This window comes from Diabrotica virgifera, chromosome 7 (assembly GCF_917563875.1).
Source record: "Diabrotica virgifera virgifera chromosome 7, PGI_DIABVI_V3a".
Classification (NCBI taxonomy): Eukaryota; Metazoa; Arthropoda; class Insecta; order Coleoptera; family Chrysomelidae; genus Diabrotica; species Diabrotica virgifera.
The window spans coordinates 57634953-57662722 of NC_065449.1; the positions used below are offsets into that span (position 1 = coordinate 57634953).

At 32.7% G+C, this 27770-nt stretch overlaps 2 protein-coding genes across 5 annotated transcripts in view; both read left to right on the plus strand.

The window, feature by feature from the left end:
* Positions 1-27770, plus strand: part of LOC114330869 (3-hydroxyisobutyrate dehydrogenase, mitochondrial) — a 206777-nt gene that overhangs the window by 84872 nt on the left and 94135 nt on the right. The gene's annotated exons all lie outside the window — the stretch shown is intronic.
* LOC126878439 (short stature homeobox protein-like) overlaps positions 1-27770 on the plus strand; it is a 73736-nt gene that overhangs the window by 20857 nt on the left and 25109 nt on the right. The window contains exon 4 of the mRNA XM_050656466.1: positions 26923-27256. Coding sequence (XP_050512423.1) covers positions 26923-27256 — 334 coding nt within the window. The remainder of the gene's footprint in view (positions 1-26922; positions 27257-27770) is intronic.

The window sequence follows — 27770 nt, forward strand, 5'->3', positions numbered from 1 at the left end:
TCACTCCTAATAGTATCACATGGTGATACTTTTAAATTATCACTCTTAAAAGTAGGCAGATATCGGCGAGACAAATTTATAGTACCTAATGCATGGATGTCGTGTCTCTTCAATTCCTCAAAGGTCCATGTAAAATTTTTACAAAATAAAGAAAATGATGCTTGCCAAGTTATTAGATAATAGATCACGCGTGTGAAAGATTTTTTCTGCTAAATCAGCCTAAATGTCTTTTATCTGTTAATCGTAACCATCTTAAATTTTTATGAAATGTTTTAGAATCTGCAAACTAATCGTTGGTAGGTATATGCAGCATTATTTTAATTTCTTTGGTTCTCATTCTTTAACCTCTTCTTGCAGTTTTAATTTCGTTTATGATTTCATCTAACATTTGTCTGTGATAATTTCTTTGATAATTGCTTGAATTATATTCACATTATATGATAGATCATAATATATATGTTACAGTTCAAGTTGATTATCCAGTTGGAGTTGACTTTTCCTAGTTCGAGTCGACTCAAACGGCTGGTTTTAGTAAAAGTTGATTATAAATATAAAATAAAGATTTTTATTTAACATTTACTAGTAAAAGTAGACTCCAACTAGTTAAAGTATACTCTTGCCAATGCCATTTAGTAAAAGTTGATTCACACAAACAACCGATTCTAGAAATTAAATGTTACTGTATAATATGTTCAAATCGTGATATTTATAGTCCAGGCTGTATCGTCGCCCCCGTTAGGTAAATTATTCCAGTTCGATTCTTTTGCACAAACTGACTCAAAAAGAGGTAATTTTTTTACATCATTAATTTGGGTCATTCGGAGCAAAAGAGGTCTTTGTGATTTTTCTGTAAAATTTATTGTTCTCGAGTTATACGCGATTTAAAATTTGAAAAATGCGAAAATGACCATTTTCAAAGCTTAATAACTAAGTTAAAAATTATTATTATGAAAGTCAGAAAGTCACCAAATCAAATTTTAACGACCCCCTACAAGGTACTGAAGAAATATTTGTCATTATTGTATTACTATGCTGTTATTTTTAATTATTAACAATGAGCGCTAGGAGCGATTGAGGCGGTTGTCAATGGGTGCGTTCACCAGACCAGTGCGCTACGTCAGCGTTCTGAAACTGTTTAAGATTTTTCGGGTGAACGTCATGTCAATTTAGGCTAAACTTCAACGTGTTGACGAAGCGGTCGCCATTTTATTGAACGTAGTATTTGTATCGCTTCAATATTGAACGTGTTTAAGAAATATATTGTAATGGCGCGATTATTTGAAAATATTTATTTTACAATGGTTTAATTATAAAGTAATTGAAACTTAGGAGATACATACCTAATTGTACATGCTCACGAAATTGTAAATCTGTGTATTAAGGAACAATATTTTCAACATAATTCATATTTACGTGATAATTATTATTTATTTATGGTGGGTCATCCAATGGTTCTGCTCTGCCAAGTCCAGCACAGCCAGCAGCACCAAAAATTATTTATTGTTCATTTCATTATCAAACATCAATAAAGGTAGTATATTATCCATTTTTGAATTAAATTTGTTTAAGATACGTCCAATTTATCGTTGAACGATAAGTATAATAAATCAACAAAAACTACGAATCTCGTTTTAGGTTAGGTTCATACATAGAACAGGTGGGAACACAAAAAAAACCAACTATGAAAGTGTCAAACGGAAAAATACCATTCACCAGACTAAACGTAGTTTTAAAGCGCTGCAACATAGCTGTTTAGTTGAAACTTAAACCGATTATTTCTGGTGAACGCAGCCAATGTGAGTGCGACTGAGATGCACCATTGGATGGTCGGAATGGAGGATCTTACTCGCACTCACATTGACGGCCGCCTCAATACGCTTTTAGCGCTCATTGTTGATAATTAAAAATAACAGCTTAGTAATAAAATAATGACAAAAATTTCTTCAGGACCTTGTAGGGGGGGGGGGGAGGGCTTTAAACTTTGATTATGTGACTTTCTGACTTTTATAATAATAGTTTTTAATCGAGTTATTAAGCCTTAAAAATAGTCATTTCGCATTTTTCAAATTTTAAATCGCGTATAACTCGAAAACTGTCAACTTTAGAGAAAAATCACAAGAGATCTTTTTTACTTCGAATGACCAAAATAATCTAAAAAAATTTGTCTGGAGTGAAATACTTAGTTATTTATAAAACAGTTCGTGAAGTATGCTTTTTGCGCACGCACGCGATGTTTAGAGCACGAGCGGGCCGACTACTATACATCGCCTAAATGCGCAAAAAGTACTTCACGCACAATTTCATACAATATTTTATCTACCAAAAAACAAATAAAAAAACTGCAACTCTTTGTCACTGGAATACATTCCTATTTTACATTTTTTTAGAACTTTGACATTTAAAAATTCAAACTTCTGTCAAACCACAAAACTGTCAAAACTTTTTTGTAATTTATTGCTCACATTTCATCACCATGACAAGGCGAAAGTTAAGGATATTTGATTATATGAAAGTGTGCTAAAAAACAGTACAAAAAAGTAAATCCCATTTAAAATACATTATTACTTCAGGCACACTTTAAACCCTTTATGTAGTGCTATCTATATTTACAATTTTCACACAATAAAAACTTATATATAATATGAGGTAGAGTAGATAAGAATTATTTTTGTGAATTTGGTTAACAAAAATTGGTTAAACAATTTTTCGACCGCGGTACCGCCTGACACTGTGTATTTGTTATAAGGATGTATTTGTTTGAGTAAGTTTGTGCAAAAAAATCGAATCAGAATAATTTACCTAACGGGGGCGATGTTACAGCCTGGACTAATAGGTATTTGAAACGGTCAAAACAAAGAGACGCACACTCATCAAAAATGCACGTGAGATTATACTCGTAAAAATTGTATAATCTACTTTTACTAAAAAGGGTTAGGAAGAGTCAACTTCAACTAGTAGAAGTTGATTTAAATTTTTCAAATCAACTTTTACTGCTCGTTTCAGTTGGAGTTGACTCGAGCTAGGAAAAGTCAACTCTAACTGAGAATCAACTTGAACTAAAACATACACAAAGCTTGCAAAAACGTTAAAATATCAAGAAACGCCACTGCTTAATATACTATTGGGTGGTAAGTACCCAAATGGTATTTTCGGCCGTTTTGTTCAATTATGCATATGATAATGGTTTGCTGAAGGGGTTTGTACTGTAATACTATCAATTTACTCGTTTCCTGTTACTTGAATGCTGTAATTAAATGAAGCAGTCTTTATTGCTTTCCTTTAAGGACCAAGGGTTGCAGAACCGTATTTGATAATAATCTTTCTAAATATGCATTAAATTTGTTTATCAATTTTATTAAATATTAGTTTTATTTATGTAGTTAAATATATAGAGAGGGGCAAAATTTTGGAATAAATTCATATTTTCGAAAATAGAAGATTTTAGAGAGAAATCTCGAAAGTTGTCGATTTTTATTTTTAAATTATGAATTTTTGGCATATTTATGACATTAGTGGCGTCATCCATCTGGGCGTGATCAGAGGCTATTTTACTTCAAATCAGGCCCGAGGCACTACACAATTTTCGGGCCCCTAAATATAATTTAATAATAATAATAGCTTTTTTAAATGTATTAATTATTTAACAGAAATATAGTTGCACAAGAAAATAAAATTTTTATTGACAATAAACAAAATTTATATTTAAACAATTCAACATTGTTTAAAGAGATAGGCTTTCGGCTTCAATGCTATTTAAACGCATTTTTTTCGAAATGTTCTTTTCGAAGCTGAGAAAACTAATAGGTATTTTTGAAAAACTTAAACGCAGAATGAAAGATTACGTTACTACCGAGGGCCGAATGTCCCTTAAATATTCGATAATGTTTATTTTAATAAGTTACAGGGATGATAAAAGAGAAAATTGAGTGTGATTTTTAATTTTAAATACATATCTTATTCAAAACAAACTTTTTATTTATTCTCAGGGACATTTGACCCTCGGTAATAATGTAATCTTTCATTCTGCGTCTACATTTTTTAAGAATATTTATTAGTTTTTTGAGGATTCGAAAAAATGAATGCATTTAAAGAGCATTGAAGCCGAAAGTTTGCGCCCATCCACTTAATTATAACTCTTATGGTTATCATTTATCATTGCCTGTTCGTAAAATGAAAGAATTTTGAAAATTGGTTTTGTTATTGTAATAAATATGTTTTGTTTCGTGATCTTTCCGGACCCCATTCAAATACGGGCCCGAGGCAGGTGCCTCACGGGCCTAGTAGTAAAATAGGCCCTGGGCGTGATGACGTAATCACTTGTTGTGATAGCTCATTTAAAAGGTTATTCAATTTTCTATTCAGTAATATAAACATTAATACAATTATTTATACAGGATGCTACACAATTTTTTTTAAATTAAATTAATTGACAGGAAAAGAAGAATGTATGTAAAATTAACATGAAGTAAAACTCCCTAGTGTAGTTGGTATATTTAATAAAAATTCTAAAAAATTTTTAAAAATCCAAACGGATTACGTTCAAAACGTTTTCGGACTTATCAGTCCATCATCAGTGAACCTAAAAGTAAGTAATCTCACTTAGTAAAATTGAAATTTTATTTAACTAGATGGTATACAGCCAACCTTCGGGTATTATCCCGTTTTAAGAATGTATGTAATTTATTTATTTACAAATACATTTTACTATTGTCAGAAAATAGAAAAAAAAGTTTGTTTGAGAAAAAAACATTGCTTTTCGCTTAAATTAAATATTCAAACTGCCACCCACCTGTATTTTTCAGTTTGAACGTTTAATTTAAGCGAAAAGCAATTAAATGTTTATTTGTCATATAAATATTTTTTCTGTTCTTTTTGTGCGAATTCCTTTAATCCAACAATTATTTTTTTGCACACCCTGTATAATTAATTACGGTAATGTTGGTAATATTTAAATTACTGAAAAGAGAATTAAATTACCTATCAAATGAACTATCACACGACCCCTATTCCCATTTAAAAAATTCATCGATGACGTCATTACGCCCAGGTGGATGACGTCACTAGCATGATATATATTTAAAAAAATCATAATTTAAAAATAAAATCAACCTGTGTCGGGATTTCTCTCCAAAATCTCCTATTCTCGAAAAAATGAATTTATTCCATAATTTTGCCTCTCACTATAATCTGAAATTAGAGGTTACACGAAGCTTTCATTCTCTTATTCTTCAATTTTGATTGAAATATTATCTTCATCTGACACATACTTCCTAATTTTTTTTTATTAAACGCTTTTATTTAGTTCAATAGTTTGCGTCAAATCTTTAGACGTTAATTTGACTGCCTTTTCTTCAATGCAAATGAATGAAAATTTGCAGACATATGCATTCGCGGGAACAATACACCAATAGTCAATAAAACATTTTTTTCATGTTTATTAATTGTTTAAATTAAAAAAAAAAAACGATTTTAATGGAAAACGCTTAAATTCTCTTGTTTTTTACAATGTAAAAACTTGAAACTTTTACGGATTGTACAGCTAATGATATGAACAATTCATAATTTCACTTTTTACGTTAATTGTTTACGTTATGCTTCATTAATAAACAATAAAGTTTCAAATTTTTTGCCGATTCCGACTACTTTTGATGTTAGTACATCATATTATGTTTTATACATATTTTAATAAACATGACGATATATTTTAATGTTTGAAAAATGTAAGACTAAAAAGTAAAAATAAAAAAATATGAAAAAAAAATTTTTAAGAAACGCTTTTCTTTAGTTACGAGTGACTAAATTTAAAAATATTATAAAAAAATCAACTAAAACGCAAAAAATAAAAAAAAAATTGAAAAATCTAAGACATTCGTTAAAGAAAAGCTTGGAGCAAAAACCGTTTATTCGATGAACACCTGCCACGCTTTTCTTTGACGGATGTGTTAGATTTTTTCATTTTTTTTTTATTTTTTACGTTTTAGTTGATTTTTTTATAATGTTTTTAAATTTAGTGACATGTAACTAAAGAAAAGCGTTTCTTAAAAATTTTTTTGTCATATTTTTTTATTTCAAATAAAAACAAAAACTGTCTTTTTCCTTCCTAATTTTTATTCATTCTGTTTGCTGAAAATGTTCTAATATAAGACAACTGCAATATTTTTTGTTAGATTTAAGGTTGCATTTCTTAGAGGAGTCAATTTTATTTTTTTTTAATGTGTAGGGGGTTTGAGTAGAAGATTAAGTTCAAGTTTTTGGGGTCGCCGCCCTTGTCCCCCGGCCGCCATCTTGGTAAAAGGGGTGCAAAGGGCTTCCGCGCTGTATCTCCTAAACTAGCAACCATACAGAAAATTTAATTACACATAAAATATAGAAAATTAAATTTTATACAATTTTATATCTACTACTTGCATTTTGCGGCTACGTCATTCTTCTTCTGGATCGGCGAATTTGTCCTTAAACAACTTCTTGGGCTTTTCTATGTATGCTTAGGGTTCTAAGTTTTATAGTGGGGAGAAAGGTCAAAAATAGATTAATAATAGCATAGGAATGTTAAAATGATAATAAATTGTATGAATAAAAAATATTAAGATAAGAAAAGTAAGCCTAACCTTTTTTTTTATTGTATCCCTATGAGCATTCGAGAATCTGGTCTAGTTTGGAGCGTTGTAAAACACAGATAAATAAATAGAATTAACCACCTTTATAGTGGAATTTGTTCGCTGAAAAGCCCTCTACAAAATTGCTATAATATTATTTTATTGTAAAATGAACTGAAAAAAAGTTATAGGTAACCTCCAAAAGGAAACTTGTTAAAAATTTTTTACTTATTTTTGTTTATATCTTTTTGTTGGTCACTTGACGATAAAAAGTAATACAAACAAAATTGTGGAAAATTTAATTTGCTATATTTTATGTTGATTAGATTTTCCGTAGGGTTGGTAGTTTACGAGATATAGCGTGATACCCCTTTGCACCCCTTTTCCAAGATGGCGGCCAGGGGACAAGGGCGGCGACCCCAAAAACTTGAACTTAAGCTTCCACTGATCCCCTTTACACATTAAAAAAAAAATAAAATTGACTCCTCTAACAAATGCAAGGTATGGCCTAAAAAATATAACATTTCAATGGACTAGATATATTTGATCATATTAATGTAGCGATGGTCTATTGGGCATTCTGTCATGCTTTTAACATTTTCTGCTGACTTATGGTATCGAATGCTTTCTCGCAGTCAACGAATGTCAGTGCCAATGGTTTGTTGTATTCCGCAGACTTCTCTATAAGATTTTGTATTATTAATAATAATTGGTCGTTAGTGCTATCATCAACAGTGGTGTGCTGGTCATATAAATGAATCGGTGCAATCACTGAGAGGCCGCGGCCTCTTGAGGCCGGTCAAATAGGTTTTTTCACAAAAAATTTAGATGTAACAAAATAATATTTTTTTACTGTATAATCGAATGTTAATTTTGTTAATAATATAGGCGCTTAACGCGCGTTTTGATAACATGCGATTAATAATACGGATGGTGTTCACATACTAACGCGAGTTTTAAGTCATTAAAACGCGCGTTGGCGTGTGAACGGTGTCAAGTAGTATGTAGTTGTAATCGCGCGTTATCAAAACGCGTATTAAACACCTGCCATGTGAATGGGCTCTAAGTAAATGAATAAGACTCTATATACATAAATAGATTGCTACACATAATCTTTATTTTCATACATACAAGTATATTTATGATTAACATTGATATGACCCAAGATAGAATTGTGTGGAGAAATGCAATTAGGGAAGCCGACCCCGCATAGTAATAAGGCAAAGAGAATGATGATGACAAGTATATTTATGGTTTTCCAATTTCCTTCAAACATGTATGTACTCTGCAGAATAAAAAATGGAAAAACGTCTTGCACATTTTAGACCGAATTATTGGAAGTATCGAAATAGTTATTTATGAAACAGTTTGCTTTTTGCTTGCAACAACGTGCTTGAAACAACATGCTTTTTGCCAACGCACGCGATGTTTACTGTCGTTTACTCTTCGTCACTGGAATTCATTTCTATTCCACAATTTTTAGAATTTTGACATTTAAAAATTATAACTTCTTTCAAACCACAAAACTGTCAAAACATTTGTTGTAATTTATTGCTCATTATGTCATCACCATGACAACGCGAAAGTTAAGGATATTTGATTATATGACAGTGTACCAAAAACCGTGCAAAAAAGTAAATTCCAGTTAAAATACATTGGTACTTCACGCACACTTTAAATCCTTCACGCACTGCTATCTATAATGACAGTTTTCACAAACTAAAAACTTATACCTAATATGACATAGAGTAGATAAAACAATTTGATTAAGGCAAATCGTTTTATGATGATATAAGCACTCTACATCCTAGAAATTTTGATACAATAAAAAATGGTATACCTTTAACGGCATTTAAACCATTTACTGAAAAATTAAAAAAAATTTTATCCTACCATATCTGCGACTGCAATTAGATAAAATCTTGTGAATTTTGCTGATAAATGGATTGTATTAAAAAATAAGATTTGGCAAAATACTGAAATTATAGAAGATCGATTTAATAATGAATATGTTCAGTCACAGAAAACATGGAGGATGATATTATTAATCTAAGTGATAATGAATATGAAGTAACAAATGACAATTTTGTTGATATCGTGAAAACTTCCCCTCCGATATCATTTATTATTATTTGTAAGATTGCTTATTCTTAAATAAAAAAATATAGCAAATTATAAAAAATATTGAATCCAAAGTTTTATGTTTGATTTAAAAATAATTAATATTTTTGTTTTTTTGATTTTATAAATAACGAAATAAAACATCCTGATAATAGAAGGTAACATGAGGAAGGGAGGCCGCTTTTCTATAAAATCACCGGGCCGCTTCAAAAGTTCCAGCACGCCACTGATCATCAATCATCATCAATCACTCCTCATTTGTCCATTGTTAAACATAGGCCTCCTCCAGATAGCTTCGTCTTCTTCTGTTCTGCTTTTCTGCTCAGGTTACAATTCTTTTGATGCCGTCGGTACAGCGCGTTGGGGGTCTTCCTCGGCTTGGCTTTTCTGCCCGTGGTCTAGAACCAAGCAATTTTTTCCCATCTGTTGTCTTTCATTCTTGCAACATGTCCCATGTTAGTGCTATAATATACCGATCGAAATCCAGCTTGTTCTCTCTAACTTTGCGTCCAGTCTTTTTTTGATAATTTTTGTGAAAAGTTTATATATATGTGTGACAGCAAACTGATGACAAATAATGCTTATTTTTTGTTTAACAATAATAAATATGTTGATTTTCTCCCTTTTTTGTAAAAAAAATCCTTGTTTTGACTTCTAAGTGATATCAAAAAGTCAAAAGTCGATAAAACTAAAAAACTCGACAGTATTACCTCGAAAAACTTAAGTATAAGCCAATAAAATATTTTTGAATTTTTTGTTTACCATGATCCAATGATGAGTTTTGATGTCCACCGCAAAATTCATTATATTTTGAGGTGTCTTCAAAAATTTGCCACCATTGGCTTATTTTTCAATATTTTTTCTTGAGTAATCTATGAATTCTACCATACTTTAAAAAAATGTGCTTGAAATATTGATTTCAACCCCTACGGCCCCCCTTAAGGATAGCTATGACACGATTTTGATAGGCAAGCCATGCTAAAAATATTTGTCTATGTATGAAATTTAATAAAAACAATGTTTCATCCGGCAAGCAGATGGGTACAGATCGACCTATATTCGGATCTTAAACCGTAAGTTTCAATGATTTTCATAAAGTTAGCCAAGTATTTTTACCAACAATAACCAACTTTTTTTCCAAGAACCAATCCTGCCTGTGTAAAAGTAAAAGTATTTTTTTAAAGGGCTTCTCATATAACAATCATTGTAATTTTCTTTTATTCTTGTTCTCATGATAATTTTTCAGTGCGTCATTAATTATGACGTCATATACTGTATTGGCTGTGTCGAGACTTATTTCATGTAATTATTGACGAATCTGACAGATGCCACAATCGTACTTAGCCATAGGTGAAAAGCTTGTGGAATTAGTGATTTGAGTAGATTTGATTTTTACACAATATGTTAACATGTAGGTATTTTTTATAAAGGGGAATAGAATTAAAAAGTAAACAATATTGTTAATTAAATTTATAAATATGGAAACAATAAAAAATGACACAAAACTATCCATAAACTGTGTTTTATCTTCTTCTCTAGGTGCTGTCTCCGCTTCAAAAGTTAGCAATCATCAGAGAGATCTTTATTTCTGAAACAGCGGCTCTAAATAATTCATTGTTATTACATCCAAACCAGTTCCTAAGGTTCTTCAGCCATGAGTTACGTCTCCTTACTATGGATCTTTTTCTTGCATAATGACCTGGAGTATTAGATATACATCTCTCATCACATGTCCCATATATCTCAGTTTTCTTCTTATTTGTTAGTTCTCGTTCCTTATGCGTAAGTCTCATTACCTCCACGTTGGCTATTCTATCTACTCATGAGATATTTAGCACTCTTCGGTACATCTCGAATGTCTCTAGTCTCCTCACGTCAATGACTAACTTTTAACGAACTAAATTCTAAACCAAAACACAAAATAATGCACAAAGACGTTGTGAAACACAAGTGAAGTCGAATTCGAAATTTCAAAATGACAGGGACACAAAATACTGACCTGAATAATAACCGTCACTTGACTCTTTGACACTTCTAAAAAATGGCCAAAATGGACGAAGTTTTCGTCAAATGTTCGTAATACGTGTATTTGATTGGCTAGAAAAAACGCGCATTCTAAATATCAACGAATCAAACGTAGGTTAGGAATAGACATCTTATGTATATAACCATTGTAATGCTGCATTATTTTTGTGTTTAATCACGGAGCTACCGCTTTTTCCGTCTCATCTAACTTAATGCATTAGAGAGAAATCAAAAAACTGTGACGCACTGAAAAATGATCATGAGAACAAGAATACACGAATGCGTTGCACGGTAACGGAGCACCATTATTTCAATTTGACGTATTTAACAACTTTTTTTGTCGTTAATATCAGTGTATTTCCCTTTATTAACTGAAATGAACTTGTTAAATGTAATACCACGTTGTTTAAAGGATGAAAGTATCAATTTTCGTAAATTATTACGTTTGTCTACAGAATGTTGTATAATTTAAAGTAACAGGTAGTGGCTATTACGATAACATACATCTCTTGTTAACTAACATAAGGTTTGGTAGTACCTACCATGAAAAAACCGCAACATATTGAATAATTCAAATATTTACCCCCAATGAACTAAAGTCTGCAAATTTCTGTTTTATCATGGAACATTATTCTATAATTATTTTTGTGTGGCATTTTTACATTAACTACTATTAGCCCTGTCGCTAGGGGGAGTACAACGGCCTACTTTATTCAGATAGCGTCTACCCAAGTTTTTTATGTATTTTGACCCGTAACACACGAATTTTTTGGGTAATAGTTGATCCGGTCGATAAGATTGTTATAAACACAGAACTTGAGGAATTACATAACAGCGATTTCTCGCAAAACAAAACATTTTTTTGATTTTTTGGATCATTCTAAGCAAATAATGTTCTTACAAATTTTTTCGTAGGATGCACAGTTATCGAGATAAACGCGGTTGAACTTAAAAAAATCGAAAAATTGCAATTTTTATCCCGAATACCTCTTGATTAAAAAAGAAAATAGCAATTCTGCTTATCGTATTTGAAAGTTTGAGTCAAATTATATCGGTTTTGATTATTTGCATTGCTAAAAATTTATTTTTTTATTGTTAAACAAAACTATAAACACATAGTGTTCGAGCGATGTTTTCAATGATCTCCCATTTAAAATCAAACGAGTAGGTAGAGTAGGTACAAGTGTAAGCGAGAAAATTTCTACGTAGCATGCATTAAAACGCATGTATTGTCCACGGGAAACACTATGTGTTTATAGCTTAGTTTAACAATAAAAAATAAATTTTTAGCAATGCAAATAATCAAAACCGATATAATTTGACTTGAAGTTTTAAATACGGTAAGCAGAATTAATTGCTATTTTTCATTTTTAATCAAAAGTTATTCGGGTTCAAAATTGCCATTTTTCTTGCAAAAAAAACTTGTGAGAACATTTTTTGCTTAGAATGACCCAAAAAATACAAAAAAAGTTTTGTTTTGCGAGAAAACGCTGTTATGTAATTCCTCAAGTTCTTTGTTTATAACAATCTTATCGATATCCGGATCAACTGTTACCCAAAAAATTCGTGTTCTACGGGTCAAAATACATAAAAAAAACTTGGGTAAGTCCATCTGAATAAAGGAGGCCGTTGTAACCCCCTGGCGACAGGACTATATATTTTTGGGATTAAACTACAATTATTTAAACCACTGGTTTCCAACCTTTTACGTCTGACGACTTACCTTTTGATGTTTTTTAATATTCGTGACCCATCCCTCACCCACAGACTGGCGCTATTGGCATATTGTGCAAAGTCATTGTACGCTACTGAGCTACTGTAAGCGCCACGACGCGACCCACCTGAAATTCGCTCGCGACGCACTAGTGGGTCACGAGCCACCGGTTGGGAAACACTGATTTAAACCATTCTTTTAAATGTTTTAGCCAAGAAATTCTCCATATTCCAATGCTCCGCTTCCGTTTATCGTTCCGTCCATTATTAGTCGTACCGTCTCATAACTGGTTCCCGTCGTTACACGACCAAAATACTTCAGTTTTCATTTTTCCCCTGTTCTTTATAATTTCCATTTCTTTGTTCAGTCTTCGCAACAGATCTTCATTTGTAATATGGTTTATCTACGGTATAAGCATTTTCCAGTAGCACCATCTTTCCAATACTTCCAATTTATGTAGGTCCATTTGGTTTAGCGTTCATGCTTCAACATCATGCAACAGTGTGGGGAATATATTACTTCGTAATAGCCCCGTGTCATTAAGTATATTAAGGAGATAACACAGTACGTTAGTTCCATTTTATATCAGCAACTTTATACTAAATTTACAATCAAGATGCAGTAGAAATAAACAAACCAAGACACTTCAATGTTACGAGGAGCACCCTGGAATCATGATTTACAATGTATAAACTTTATAAATCATGATTTGAGATTTATACAATGTATACATACATTGAAAATCATAATTTGGGAGTGCTCCTCGTAACATTGAAGTGTCTTGGTTTGTTTATTTCTACTGCATCTTGATTAGAGATTTAAAATTTCCGGAAAAATTGGGTGCAGGAAAAAACCTGTTTTTTCTGGAAAAGAAAACAACGGAAAAATTGACATTTGTTACAATATACTCAACAAATTCTGCATCCCCTATCAAAATCGATAAATTTAGTAGAATTCGATAGATCTATATTATCAGAAGTGCCTTTTGTCTTTAAGTAGGTATATAAAAGACACAATATTAAAAAATATTCCCCAACAAGGTAACCAGACTAGTTCTCTTATCGAAAGCTTGCTAAAGTATGTATGTTGAAAACCGCTACGAATTTTGTTCTAAGCTGATTCATTTTGCAAGCTCTTGATTAAAGAAGAATAATTGAATGAAGACCAACTAATGGAAGCCATAGACTTCATATCTGAAATGGCTTGTTCACTAAGGCCCGGTCTTTTCACCTCCGAATATCTAGTTATCGGGAAGTTTATTTGACAGATTTACTTGTAATCTGCCGGAAAAACTTCCCGATGGCTATTTATTCGGAGGTGAAAAGACTGGGCCTAAACCGTAGGGAAGGTGGTGGCAAATCTAGCCCAATTTAGAACAAAAACTGAATTTTTTAGTCGAAATTCTTTATGGGATAGTGCAAATATGTAGTACTAATCCCGTTATATGGTAGCAAGGTTTATGTACATCGCAGCCACTTATGCCAATTGCCTCCCGAATTTTAAATGGACCTCCATCTTCCGCCTTTTCAGAAAGAAATTGGTCTTTACACGGCCTCATATATACAAGCAAAAAAAAATATGTTATCACAGGATAAAATTTATAAGTTGTTGCTATTCAGTTAAATTTGGTTATAAACGAAAAACAGATATTTATTTACGATACTAGACCAGATCCACTTTTAAAAGACTGACAAAAATCATGTTGTGTTATCCGTTCAGGATGGTGAAGCCGAGATCGAGTCTGAATCAGATGCTTGGTCTGAAGATTCAGATTCAGACTCAGATAAAAATATACCACTGAGCAATTTGTTTAAATAAGGTGCTTTCTGCCTTTGAAGTTTCAGTTTTGACATTTACAATTAAAGTCTCTTAGTTTAAGTACACTTAAGTCTCAATTAAAAGATATTTTCAAATTTTCCCATTTTTCCAAATTTTCCAATAATCTGGAAAAAAAGAAAGAAACCTGTTTTTTCCCAATTTTTCCCGTTTTTTTTTCGATAGGTATGTTAATTCTCTAATCTTGATTGTAAATTTAGTATAGTATTTTAACACTTATTCCAATGTCTGGAATTTATCCAAATGGGCTGAATGTTTCTCATGTTGACAATCCTTGTATAGTACCTATTCTATTCTTTCATCTTCATTTATTCAGATTTTCAACTCTTCGTTGAGATGTATTTACTATTCTTTACTTATTGAAATAAACAATATTTACAAAAGTTATGAGTAGACTTAGGCAAATATGCAAATAAAAAAGTATGAAATATGCGCATAAATATGCAGTATTTTATGCAAAAATATGCAGTATTTTATGCAAAATATGCATTTTTATCTAGAAAATATGCATGTAATAAAAAATATTTACAATATTTTTTTATTTACAAAAATACTTACAATATTATAAATACATAACATATACAATTATTTTAACATATAAATATTATTTTGAATTGTGGTAACAATAGATTATCAAATGATGTTCAAAATTTTGTAATAAAAACTTATGGCTTCTATCTGAATACATATATTTGTAAATAGATTCGACATAAACTGATGTAACTGGGGCATTTTTCAAATTTACTAAAATAGATGGTTCTAAATTAAGTGGTTCGGAAAATGTCCCAGCTAGTACTTGAACCACTTCAGAAAGAACCTGGTAACCATTATTTTTTTCCATGGTTACTTTAAATTTTTGAAAAATTTCCTTTCCAATAGTACCTTTAACGTTTTGACACAATGATTCAAATTCTTTTATTAAAACTGTACTCTCCAACAATGATAATTTGGAGGATTCTAATTGAGTTATAGTTTTCTGGACAAAACTATAATTTGATTTTATGAATGACAGTTGCTGTTGGAGGATGTTATTTTGGAAGGCTTGCTTAGCTTCCAATAAAGATTGGCAACTATCATCCGTTAAAAGGTTAATTATTTTTTTTAAATCAACAAAATGATCAGCATAGATATTAGATGCTTCCAACCATGTTCCCCAACGTGTTAAAATGGGTTGCGGTGGCAGTGGAACAGCAGGAAGCATATCTCTGTAACATTGTATTCTTACAGGTGATTTCAGGAATACCTTTTTGACGCTCGCTATTAAACTGTTAACTAGTGAAAATTTTTTTCTTACTTCCTCCGCAACTCTGTTTATTCCATGTGCTAAACAAGTGACATGTATTAAGTTTGGATAAAATATTTTTAAATTTTGTCCTGCTTTCACCATATATGGTGCGGCATCAGATAAAATAAGCAATAATTTATCATTAGGCACAGCAGCAGGAAGAAAAAAGTTTGCTAATGCTTCTTGTCGAAACCGTGATATTGTTAGAGCGTTGGTTTTTTCCACTTGCTTACAGGAAATTAAATACGATTTTGGAAAGGTTTCATCACTAAGTACACCAATCAATAAGTGCACAATGTATCTTCCTGACGAGTCAGTGGTCTCGTCCACACATATGTAAAAGTAATTATTAGGTACCTATTTCGGCTTTTATGTTGTGGATAACTGAGGAGTATAACAAATTGACATTATTTCTCCTTAGAGTTCGTTCACTGGGAATGTTTTGTGTGCAATATTTTTTTTTAAAAAAGAACTAAAGTTTTCATTAGATAATTTTGAAAGCGGTATATTAGAAGATACTCATGCACGACAAAAGTCTTCGTTAAAAGTTTCTTGTTCGGTTTGTTTTTTGGAACTTGACTGAAAGCACTTGGACACTGAAGGTTGATATTTTTCACCGGATGTGGTTTTTACTTTTTTAGCTAAATGTTTCGCGGTTCTGACATGCTGATCTATTTGAAATTTTTTTTCAGATGAAATCTAAAAAAGAATATAAATATTCTATAGTTGTATTCATTTTTAAAATCTAAGATTGTAGAAATAAACTAAAAATGAACCGTTTTTGCATAACAATTAAAATATTTAAATTAAATCAAATAAAAATCGGTGTAGTAATCTTGAAAATGTCAAGAAATGACTGTGCAAGAAGGAAGAACCACCAAATATTTACAAGAGGCTCTTGGTCTTTTCTGTTTACATTTAAAGAAAAAATACTGTGAGCATAAATTAAAAGCACTTAATTAATTAAGTCCAATATATGATATGTTTTTGTTTTTAGCAAAATTAAAGCAAACTATGCTATTGTTAGAAAAAAAAATGTTAGCGACCTTTCAGTAGACTATTGAATGATTTGAATTTTAAATAGGTATCCTATTTTTTATCGCAAGGAGTTTAAAAAATGCTTGAAAAAAGAAAAAATACATCGATTTATTGCGAACTAGCCTTGTGTCGGTACTTTTCTTAAACATAATCTCCAATTTTAAAATCTTTGTTTGTACCACCGTGTAAATTTTTAAAATAAAATAAAAAATAAAACGTATGTACTTACGGTTTTGCCACAACATGAGCAATAAACTTTATCCATATCCATAGATAGCTCTTTTTAAGGTTTTATCCAAGTTGAAACATTGCTTATTTTCGGCATTTTCAAAGCACAATAATTATTCACAATTAGAAATACACGTTGTTTACGCCTCCAATTTTACAACAAAAGTAAAACCAATTGAAACTGACCGTCAAAATAAAAATTTTTACCTAGAGACATAAACTGGTATGTACAAAAATATAGAGTTAACACCAAATTTTCAAATTATATGCACTTTATGCTCACCTTTATAAAAATATGCAAAATTTGACATTTTTGCATTTATTATGCATTATATGCAAACTATGCAATTTGCATATTTGCCTAAGTCTAGTTATGAGTATGACATATCACACTTTATCATATAATGTAATAATAATAGCGTAAACTACGGCTACGTCTGCTGGTGAGCACTTAAAGAGTTAAATTGTGTTGAGGAATTTACTAGTAGTCGTTAACGTTGATTGATGCGAATATACTGGGTATACCAGTATATGCCAGTATATTCATCAATCAACGTTATTAGTGCTGTGTCGCTTCTTTTAAAATTAGCTGAAGATCACAATGAAAGTGAAGTACTGTATGTGAAAACTTTGGCCTAAAATTGTTAACTTTTCTAAAACATATTGTACCTAGTGTTTTCAATAATACGAGCGGTGCGTATTTATATACGACTTTATTATTTATTTATACAAGTTTACTTTACAAACTCTAGCTTATATTATGTAAACTCTATTTACAAAATTCGTCGGATATATATAGGTACGTTATTCTGGAACAATCCATTCACATCTCTAGCCATTCGCTCGTCACACGCACCTGAGGTACATTATCGGGGGTCCGGACAAATAATCGCCGGACAAATAATCCCGGACAAAAAATCCCCACAATATATCCTTGGACCAAAAATCCCCGGACAAAAAATCCCGGAACAAATAATCCCCGGATAAAAAATCCCCACAAATAATCCCGGACAAATAATCCCCAGAAATTTTTTTGGACAAAATATCCCCACAAAAATTCCGGACAAAAAATCCCCAAGAAATATCTGCTGCCAGGGTTCGGACAAATAATCCCGGACAAAAAATCCCCACAAATTTTCCCTGAACAAAAATCCTTAGACAAAAATTCCCCACAAATAATCCCCACAAATAATATCCGGACAAATAATCCCCACAAATAATCCCCGGACAAAAAATCCCCACAAAAAATTCCGGACATATAATCCCAACAATTTTTTTGGACAAAATGTCCCCACAAATATCCCGGACAAAAATTCCCCAAAAAATATTTGTTGTCAAATAGTTCCCAAAAAATGAGAGTTATGGCAATCTCCATGAAATCGCTTTTTGACACGAAAATAATGATTAGCAATTAAGATTAAGCATGAATTGTAGTGATGAGCAAAACAAGAACAAGATCAAGACCAGGTTAGTCTTGGTCTTGGTCTTGTTCTTGCAAGCTTGGTTTTGGTCTTGGTCTTGCAGCTAAAAGGCAGTCTTGATGTTGGTCTTGCACTAGCCGGTCTTGTTCTTGCTGCGAGAGTCTTGCTGGTCTTGCTTTTTTGGTAGTAATAATTTGAATCAAATATTTTTTTACTCTATTTAATATTATTAACTTTTTTTATAAACTAACTAAATCATACTTTTTAGTAAATACGTACCGGGTGTCCTAATAAGAATGGCTCTCGGCCATATCTCAGGAACCGTTTATAGTAGAGCTTTGAAATAAAAAATTTTATAACAAAAGTTGCCTGAGGAAAAGCCTGGAAATTATTTTCATAATTGTGGGTCCACCGCTAGAGGGCGTAATTGAATATCAAAAATAAAAAAATCTAAATTTTACAAAATTTTCCTAATGAAGGGGCACTGAAAATCCGATTATTGTATTCTTCATCAAATTCTGCGCATATTTTATTTAACAAGTTTAACTCTATCTTTGCAAATAAGAGGTGGGGGTGAGTGGGAACCTTGTTATGAAAGAATGGCTGTAAGTCCGGTTCTGCTAAATCAAATTTTGAAAACTAGGTCTTGTTGAAGACAGATCTTTTTCTTCAATGTAAGCGTGATAATTTTGAACCATCCTAATAAGTAATAAGCCAGCTGGGAGGCGTTATTTAATTTTTTTCAGAAATCTAGTTTTCTTTGGAAAATAGTAAATACAAGTATGCATTTTTAATCATACTTTATAAAATTAGATTAAATTAGCAATAGAATAGCGAAAACCGCATGTCGATACATTTTTTCTATCTCAAGATATTTCGAGAAACGTGTAAATTTTATACATAACTGTTACTATCACCGTTAAACTAAGTTAATGAAAAGTAGTGGGCTGTGGAAAAAAACAAAATAACATTTTCCAGATGTCAACGTATAAAAATATAATTAATTAAAACAACAATATAAAGAGAAACAATACTATTAAAATTAAATATAACACAGAACAAAAAGAACTACTTAGTGACGACCTAAATATTCAAATTGTTGCCCATCATACACTACTCTAGAATAGATTATCCAGAGAATACTAAACGCCATTCAAAGCATATCGAGAGCAGAAATTGAGACTGCTGTTCAATCTACTCTTGAAAGAGTAAATGTTTGCAACGAAAATGATGGGCAAAAATTTGAACGTTTATGTCATCACTAAATAGTTGTTTTTATTTCTTTGTAATAGGGCTTTTCAACGCGTCTCATTTGTTTCGAGCCTCTGTCATATGCCGTATAATCCGTGTATAATATTAATATACGAGATATGAACGAGGCTCGAAACAAATGAGAAGCGTTGAAAAGACCTAATATACGTTGACAGCTGGAAAATGTTTCTTTGTTGTTTCCATAGCACACTACTTTTAATGAATTTCGTTTTCCGGTGACAGTAACAGTTATGTTTTTAAATTTACACGTTTTGTAAGATATCTCGAGATAGAAGAAAGGTATTAGCATGCGGTTTTCGCTATTCTGTTGCCAATTTTGTCTAATTTTGTAATATGTTATTAAAAATGCATGTTTGTATTTAATATTTTCCAAGGAACACTAGATTTCTGAAAAAAATTAAATAACGCCTTCTAGCTGGCATATTACTCAATAAGTTGGTTCGAAATCATAACTTTTACATTGACGAAAAAGATCTGTCTTCAACTAGACCAAGTTTGCAAAATTTTATTAAGCAGAACCGGACTCACAGCCAGTTTTTCATAACAAGGTTCCCACTCACCCCCACCTCTTATTTCCAAAGGTAGACCTAAACTTGTCAAATCAAATATGCGTAGAATTTTATGAAGAATACGACGATCGGATTTCCAGTGCCCCTTCATTAGGAAAATTTTGTAAAATTTAGATTTTTTAATTTTTGATATTCAATTACGCCCTCTAGCGGTGGTCCCACAATTATGAAAATAATTTCCAGGCTTTTCTTGAGGCAACTTTTGTTATAAAATTTTTTATTTCAAAGCTCTACTATAAACGGTTCCTGAGATATGGCCGAGAGCCATTCTTATTGGTACATATTTACCATACCTATTTATAGACCTAATACTATAACATAATAACTAAACCTAATGGGGAGTTATAAACGCTTAATTCTGTAATTTGTTAGCTTGCAGTTCTTTAATTTTATTTAAACTACATTGCTCTCGTAGCACGAGTTATTCGCACTTTTTATTTTCACATAATTTTGGATTGAATACCCATTATGACATTTAAAAAGTTGAAAATATTCGGATGTGGGTAGTAAAAACTAGAATTTAAAACACACTGAAATGATTCGCATGCATTTCAAGTGCGGCACATACTATTTGTAGTACTGGACCTTTCTGGGGAAAACCTAGATTCTTCCAAATAAGTAGTTTTCAACTATGAAATCAGTAAAATTCTTTACGCGTTTGTCATCCGCGATTTTCACGAATAATTCAACTTCCAACTTTCGTTGATTGATTGTAAAAAATTATCCAAAAAATAATTTTAAAAATTTCCCCAGTATTGGAATTTTTGTCATTATATTCAGAAACTGAACCTAAGTTTTGGATTTTGCGACACCAAGCTTGACACATTACCATAGACAACCAGTTATTTTTTATTCAGACCACAATGCTTTCATAGCATTGTTAATCCCTTTTCAAAATCTATTGTGATATTTTTTGGTATTAATTTTAAATTTAACGACCTACATTATTATTTTTCCTCGATTATGCGAAAAGAATTGAAATAAGTGTCAGTACTTTTATTAGACAAAAAAGCGAAAACTACTGGTACATAAAAACCGTTTTTAATGGCATTTTTTTAAATGGATTACCCTATCTATAATTACATTTTTTTGTCTTACAAGTAATTTCAATTGTCCTTGAATTGTCGCCGTTTGAAAACTTGCCTTCTGGACACTTTGAAGGTTGAGAAAATGCAAACCGTTTGACTTAATCAAAACGACTTAAAAATATAACCAAAATATTATGTATTTTAAAAATTCTATATTGTTTAAGGTTTATTACAATGTCAGTATATATTATTGAACTAAAAAAATAAAGTTAAATAATAAAAAAACCAATTTCGCAAAAAAGTGCAAGAGTCTTGCAGGTTGGTCTTGGTCTTGCGTAGTCTTGCAAGGTTCGGTCTTGGTCTTGGTCTTGCAAACCAAAAGGCAGTGTTGGTATTGGTCTTGCTGCAAGACCAAGACCGCAAGACCAAGACCAGTCTCACTCATCACTAATGAATTGTAATTTAGCTTAAAAAATTTCGAATACCAATTCAAACTCCATGCCGAAAACTTCAAATTTTACATGACAAACGAGTGTAAGTTATTTCAAAAATCGTGGAAGATATGGGGAATGAGCTAAGGCTGTATGGGAATCATGTTGTATTCGCTTAAATCTTTTGCTCACTCTACTTACTATCTACTCTCTAACTTTAAATAACTATATTCAAAACATTGCCTATTCGTGATGACAACTGTTGGTACTGGAAACGAAAATCTTGATTGTAATGCGAAAAACCTGTTCCTGTTTGTAAATTTAACGTCAAAAATATTTAGTTATCATCATCATCAATGACGTTATAAATCTTCGAGAGTCTTTGCCGCGATTATTATTGCCATGTTTGTCGGTCCTGTGCAAACAACATTAGGGAGCAGATATATCAGATTTTTAATGTAGGTATATCAAAACAATTGAAATTTCCACTAATTTCAATTCAAATGGCAGAAATGCCAGTTATACAAAGATTTTCGATTATTTTGACTTTTTTGATGCTTTTGGGAGCAAATTTATGGGCATTACTATTCAATATCCGGTTTTTAAAAAAACGTAATTGAGGATCCGTGTGTATCCATAAAAAATTTTTCAAAAAAATCAGGGGAAAACTTTTAGAGAACTATTCGGCAGCAAATATTTCTTGGGGATTTTTTGTCTGGGATTTTTTGTGGGGATATTTTGTCCAAAAATTTTGTGGGAATTATTTGTCCGGGATTATTTGTCCGGGATTATTTGTGGGATTTTTGTGGGGATTTTTTGTGGGGATTTTTTGTCTGGAGATTTTTTGTCCAGGGATAATTTGTGGGGATTTTTTGTCCGGGATTATTTGTACGGGGATTATTTGTCCTAGTTTAGATGTAGGTAGTGACCACAGCCTAAGTAGATATTATGTGAACTAAGAATCATCATGAAATACTTCACACCTAAGCGAGTGGCACCAACACAAACAAAAATCAGAGTCGAAGGACTAAATACGGAATCCACGGGATACCTACTTATACAGAAAAAGAATATCGGAGAAGATTGCTGAGAATGAAATATTAGAAAACGATAAACTCGAGGAAAGCTGGGAAAAACCCAAAGGTAACATAATTGTCGCAGCAACATAATCACTTGGAGAGAGGAAAGTAACGAATACTAATGTACCTATCAAAAAAGAAAAAACCCATGATTTATAGAGGACGTGAAGATAAACTGTGAAGAAAAGAAGAAAGTCTTTTCTACAATACAGAACAAAACAAACACAACTGGCATACAACCACTATAAACAAATCATAAACGAAACGAACACTTTAGGCCGATGCCACATTATGCGTTTTGACCGGATGCGTTTCCGACGCATCCGGTGAAAACGCATAGTGTGACAGATCGGTCCGGTTGCGTTGGAAGCGGATGCGTTTTGAGTCATCGGTACGCGCTTACTACCTGCACCAGACTAAACGCATAGTGTGACAGGTCGGTCCGGTTGCGTTGGAAACGGATGCGTTTTCACCGCATCCGTTCAAAACGCATAATGTGGCATCAGCCTAAAGGCCGATGCCACATTATGCGTTTTGACCGGATGCGTTTCCGACGCATCCGGTGAAAACGCATAGTGTGATAGATCGGTCCGGTTGCGTTGGAAGCGGATGCGTTTTGAGTCATCGGTACGCGCTTACTACCTGCACCAGACTAAACGCATAGTGTGACAGGTCGGTCCGGTTGCGTTGGAAACGGATGCGTTTTCACCGCATCCGTTCAAAACGCATAATGTGGCATCAGCCTTAGTCAGACTGTGATATACTAGGTTTAGGTTATTCGTATTTCGCGCGGTGCCACTGCCCATTTTGACATCAGTGACCATCCCACTACACTGTAGTAGTATATAAGGCAATTTTGTAACCTGCATCGACCTCTTGTATGTTACTTCGACTGCACAATAAAACAAGTCTGTTAAATGTCCGGCTTTTATTTAAAGTTGTAACGTCTCGAGCACGTGTGTGTTAGCAGAATAGCTAGGGCTAATACATTACATCATTGGCGACGAGGATGGGATGTGTTAGCCCTAGCTATTCTGCTAACACACACACGTGCTCGAGACGTTACAACTTTAAATAAAAGCCGGACATTTAACAGACTAGTTTTATTGTACAGTCGAAGTAACATACAAGAGGTCGATACAGGTTACAAAATTGCCTTATATACTACTACGGTGTAGTGGGATGGTCACTGATGTCAAAATGGGCAGTGACACCGCGCAAAATACGAATAACCTAAACCTAGTATATCACACAGACAAATAAAAAGCTGGAAAAGTCCATATCTTTGACTTACTTCTGTGATTCTTTTCATTACCTCCTGAAGGGCTTCAGAACTGTCAGCGAATACCACCGTGTCGTCTGCGTGTCTTATGTTATTGATACATTCTCCGTTAATTCGAATTCCAGCTGCTTCACTGCTTCTTGAAAGACTTCCTCAGAGTATATGTTGAATTTGAACAACAGTGGTGATACACCTATGACGGACCACACGTTTGATTTTGATATCGTCGGATTCTCCTGCCTCTGTACGGATAGACGATGTTTGATTCCAGTGCAAATTGCTGATAATTCTTAGATCACAGGTGTTTATTCCAATATTGGTTAATATTTCTATTAGCTTGTCGTACTTTACTGGATCGAACGCTTTATGGTCATCAATGAAGCATGCATAAATATCGTAATTTACGTTTCTACACCGCTGAAATAGCACTTGTATGAATACTAAAGAGAGCCTCTCTCGTACCCACTGCATTAGATATATTATTCTCTCCGAGGTGGAAGTCGAAACGTCAATAAAATCATTTTTTAAGTTAAATTGTGGCTTATTTCCCAGGTAGAATAAGATCCTTTCTTTCAGAGTTGTCCATCAATATATAGATATCTAAAATGCATATAAAGATACTATTATGTTTCTTTTAGAACTAAATATTCGGATATGCAACAATATTATTATTACATCTTAAATTAATCAATTTAATTTTATTTAATACCTTATGTACATGTACGTACCTTCAAACTATCCCTTATATTTTAAAGAATACCAACAAATCCAAAATATATCTATGAAAATGAACTAATGCCACGCCATCTTGTCAAACACTGAGATTAAATCACAAATAGTGAATAATGGTTACTGCGCAATTCTTTTGTGGAAGAACATCTCTTTGCAAGAAGCATTTCGGCATTAATGATAAAGTTTTTATTTAATAACCACAGTTACTACAGAGGGTATTTCTGAAGAATTATTTCTTGTGGTTTAAAATATTTATTTGATTGCAAGAAAATTTCTTGTTCACAAATATAAATATGGATTAACTTAACATATATTTCTTATACTGCAAAATATTTGTAGTTTTCAATTTAAGAAACGAAAACTTTAGGATAAGAAAATTAAAATGTAACAATTAATGCATTTCTTAGTATTGAAGAACTTATCTGTAAGAAATTATTGAGTTGTGTTTAAAAAAACTCGTTTGTTTATAAACTCCTGGACAAAATTAACGCACCACTCATATTTCTCTCAATAATCTTTATTTATGTATAATTTACTGTACGACAAGTTGCCTATGGACCTTGTTTGACAGTGACAGTTGTTATGTAAGCTAATAATAGTCTTGTTCATAGAGAAATGTCTTGTTTTAACAATAATTTGTATTAAACTTCGTTTTAGACTAAAAGTGAGTTAAACTTTTCATAAAAAGTGCCGACTAAAGTAAAGTGCTTGTGAGAAACAAGCTTTTTATTGGGATATTTTTCATCACATGCATGTTTGGAAGTTCATTTGCATAAAAATCAGATAAAAAAATGAACCGCCAAAGAAATTTGTTAATGGAGGAAGCAATGCGAGCATCGACTCTCCTACATGAAGGATATTCAATGCGATACGTTGCAGGTTTGTTAGGAAGACATCATTCCAGCATCAGTCGCAAAGTGAGGCGATATAATGAAACAGGGTTGTACCATCGAAGACCAGGGCAAGGGCGAAAACGTTGCACTAATCAAATTGATGATCGTTTTTTGAGACAACGTGCTCTCAGAGATAGGAGAGTCACCAGAAATTTGCTAAAAAATGAACTAGCAGATGTTCGAAATGTCGCGATATCGTCTCGAACAGTTAGAAGACGTTTACATGAAGCAGAATTGAGCAACAGGAAACCGGCCAAAAAACCCTTACGTACCAGAGAACACAGGGTTCAGAGATTGAATTTTGCAAGATTGTGTCAAAATTGGACCATAGATGATTGGAAACGAGTTATTTTCTCTGATGAGACTAGAGTAAGCCTAAAAGCTCCAGATGGTCGTCAGCGTGTCTGGCGAAGGCGAGGAGAAAGGTTTGCCCGCTGCAATATCTCTCCTAAAGTACCTTTTGGTGGTGCTCTAAAATGTTTTGGGTGGGGGGGGGGGGGGGGGGGGGGAATTTGTTTTGAAGCTCGTACGGAGTTGGTCCCAATACGTACGAGGTCTATGAATGCCCATTATTACTTAGACAACATTATTGTCGAACATGTAATGCCTTTTGCTCCGTTTCTTGGACTTAATTTTTTATTCATGCAAGACAACGCTCGTCCTCATGTGGCTCGACAGATTATTAACTACCTAAATGATGTTAATATTCCATTATTAGAGTGGCCACCTAACAGTCCGGACATGAATCCCATGGGACTATCTCAAAAAAAGATGATTCGAAGTCGTAGACCCCCTATTGCCAATCACAACCAACCATTGAGGCCGTTATTGCAGAGTGGGAGAATATTCCGCAAGCTTTTGTTGAACATTTGAGCATAAGAAGTAGAGGAGGCCCTACACGGTATTAGTGTTGACCCAGATGCATTTTATTGTGTTAGTTTACTGATTTTTTTCTTTTTGCAATTTGGAGTTATGCTAGCTTATTTAGGCATTTCCGGCAAAAACAATTTTTTAAAGAAACAATAAGGCAAATTATGGTCATGTTGGACTTATTTGTATGTGTTTATTATTATAAATATCAATGTAACTTAGTTTTATTTTGCGTTCATATTGTATAGATATTGTATAGATTAATTAAAGTGGTGCGTTAATTTTGTCCAGGAGTTTATTTGTTATGTTTGTAACAAGCACACCGCTTGTCAAAAAACAAGCGGTATGTTTAAGTGTTAATATGATGTGGTAATTTTTAAGAAAGATAGCTCAAAGAAATCAGTGTTTTAGGAGAAAAGAAATTGTTCTCTCGGAGTGCATTTCGAAATCATCATGGATGGAATGATTTATATTTATAATTTAAAACATTGTTTCTTTACAGGTAATTCGGATATAGACGATGATTTAGATGAATCCCATTCAGCAGAAGGCTCAGCCGCTACGAAATCTCGCCGACGACTTACGGTGTTTACGAGTGAGCAATTATTAGAACTAGGAAGAGAATTTCGTGCGAGAAAATACCTTTCGCTTACAGAACGAAGCCAAATAGCTTCTGCACTTCGACTGAGCGAAGTTCAAGTTAAAATTTGGTTCCAGAATCGAAGAGCGAAGTGGAAAAGAGTACAGGCTGGCCTTGGTAGTGAACCGCACCAAGGAGTTAAGAATTCCCACCAGAAAAGTAAACTTGTAGTGCCCATTCCAGTACACGTTAACAGGTAAGTTTCTTCTAAGGCTCAATATAAGAAGTTATCTTTTATATAGGTTACTCCCCGTTATAGCCCTATCAGGGAACACAAAATTTTACGAAAACCTCCAAAAACATAAAGGAAGGATGAAAATTTGGGAATAGGTAGTTGAAATTGTCTATTATTATATAAGAAAAAGTTTACAATTCTACATCCTCTCCATTTTGCAAAAATTGGGAAATACGGGGTGAAAAATGTTTTCTCGGGAGTGAAAAAATATACGTTCAAACTAGGCCCGGAATTGGATAAAATGACTAATTCTAAGCAACTTTTGTTCTATAGAGTTTTTTCACTAAGTCAATACTTTTCGAGTTATTTGCGAGTGAATATGTTCATTTTTAACAAAAAAAAAAAACATGTTTTTGGACAGTTTTTCGCAGATAACTCAAAAGGTAAGTATTCTAGCGAAAAAATATTCATAGTAAAAATATAGCTTATAAAAAATTTAAAAAAATGGTGTACGCGTGAGCTCTGAAGACCCAGT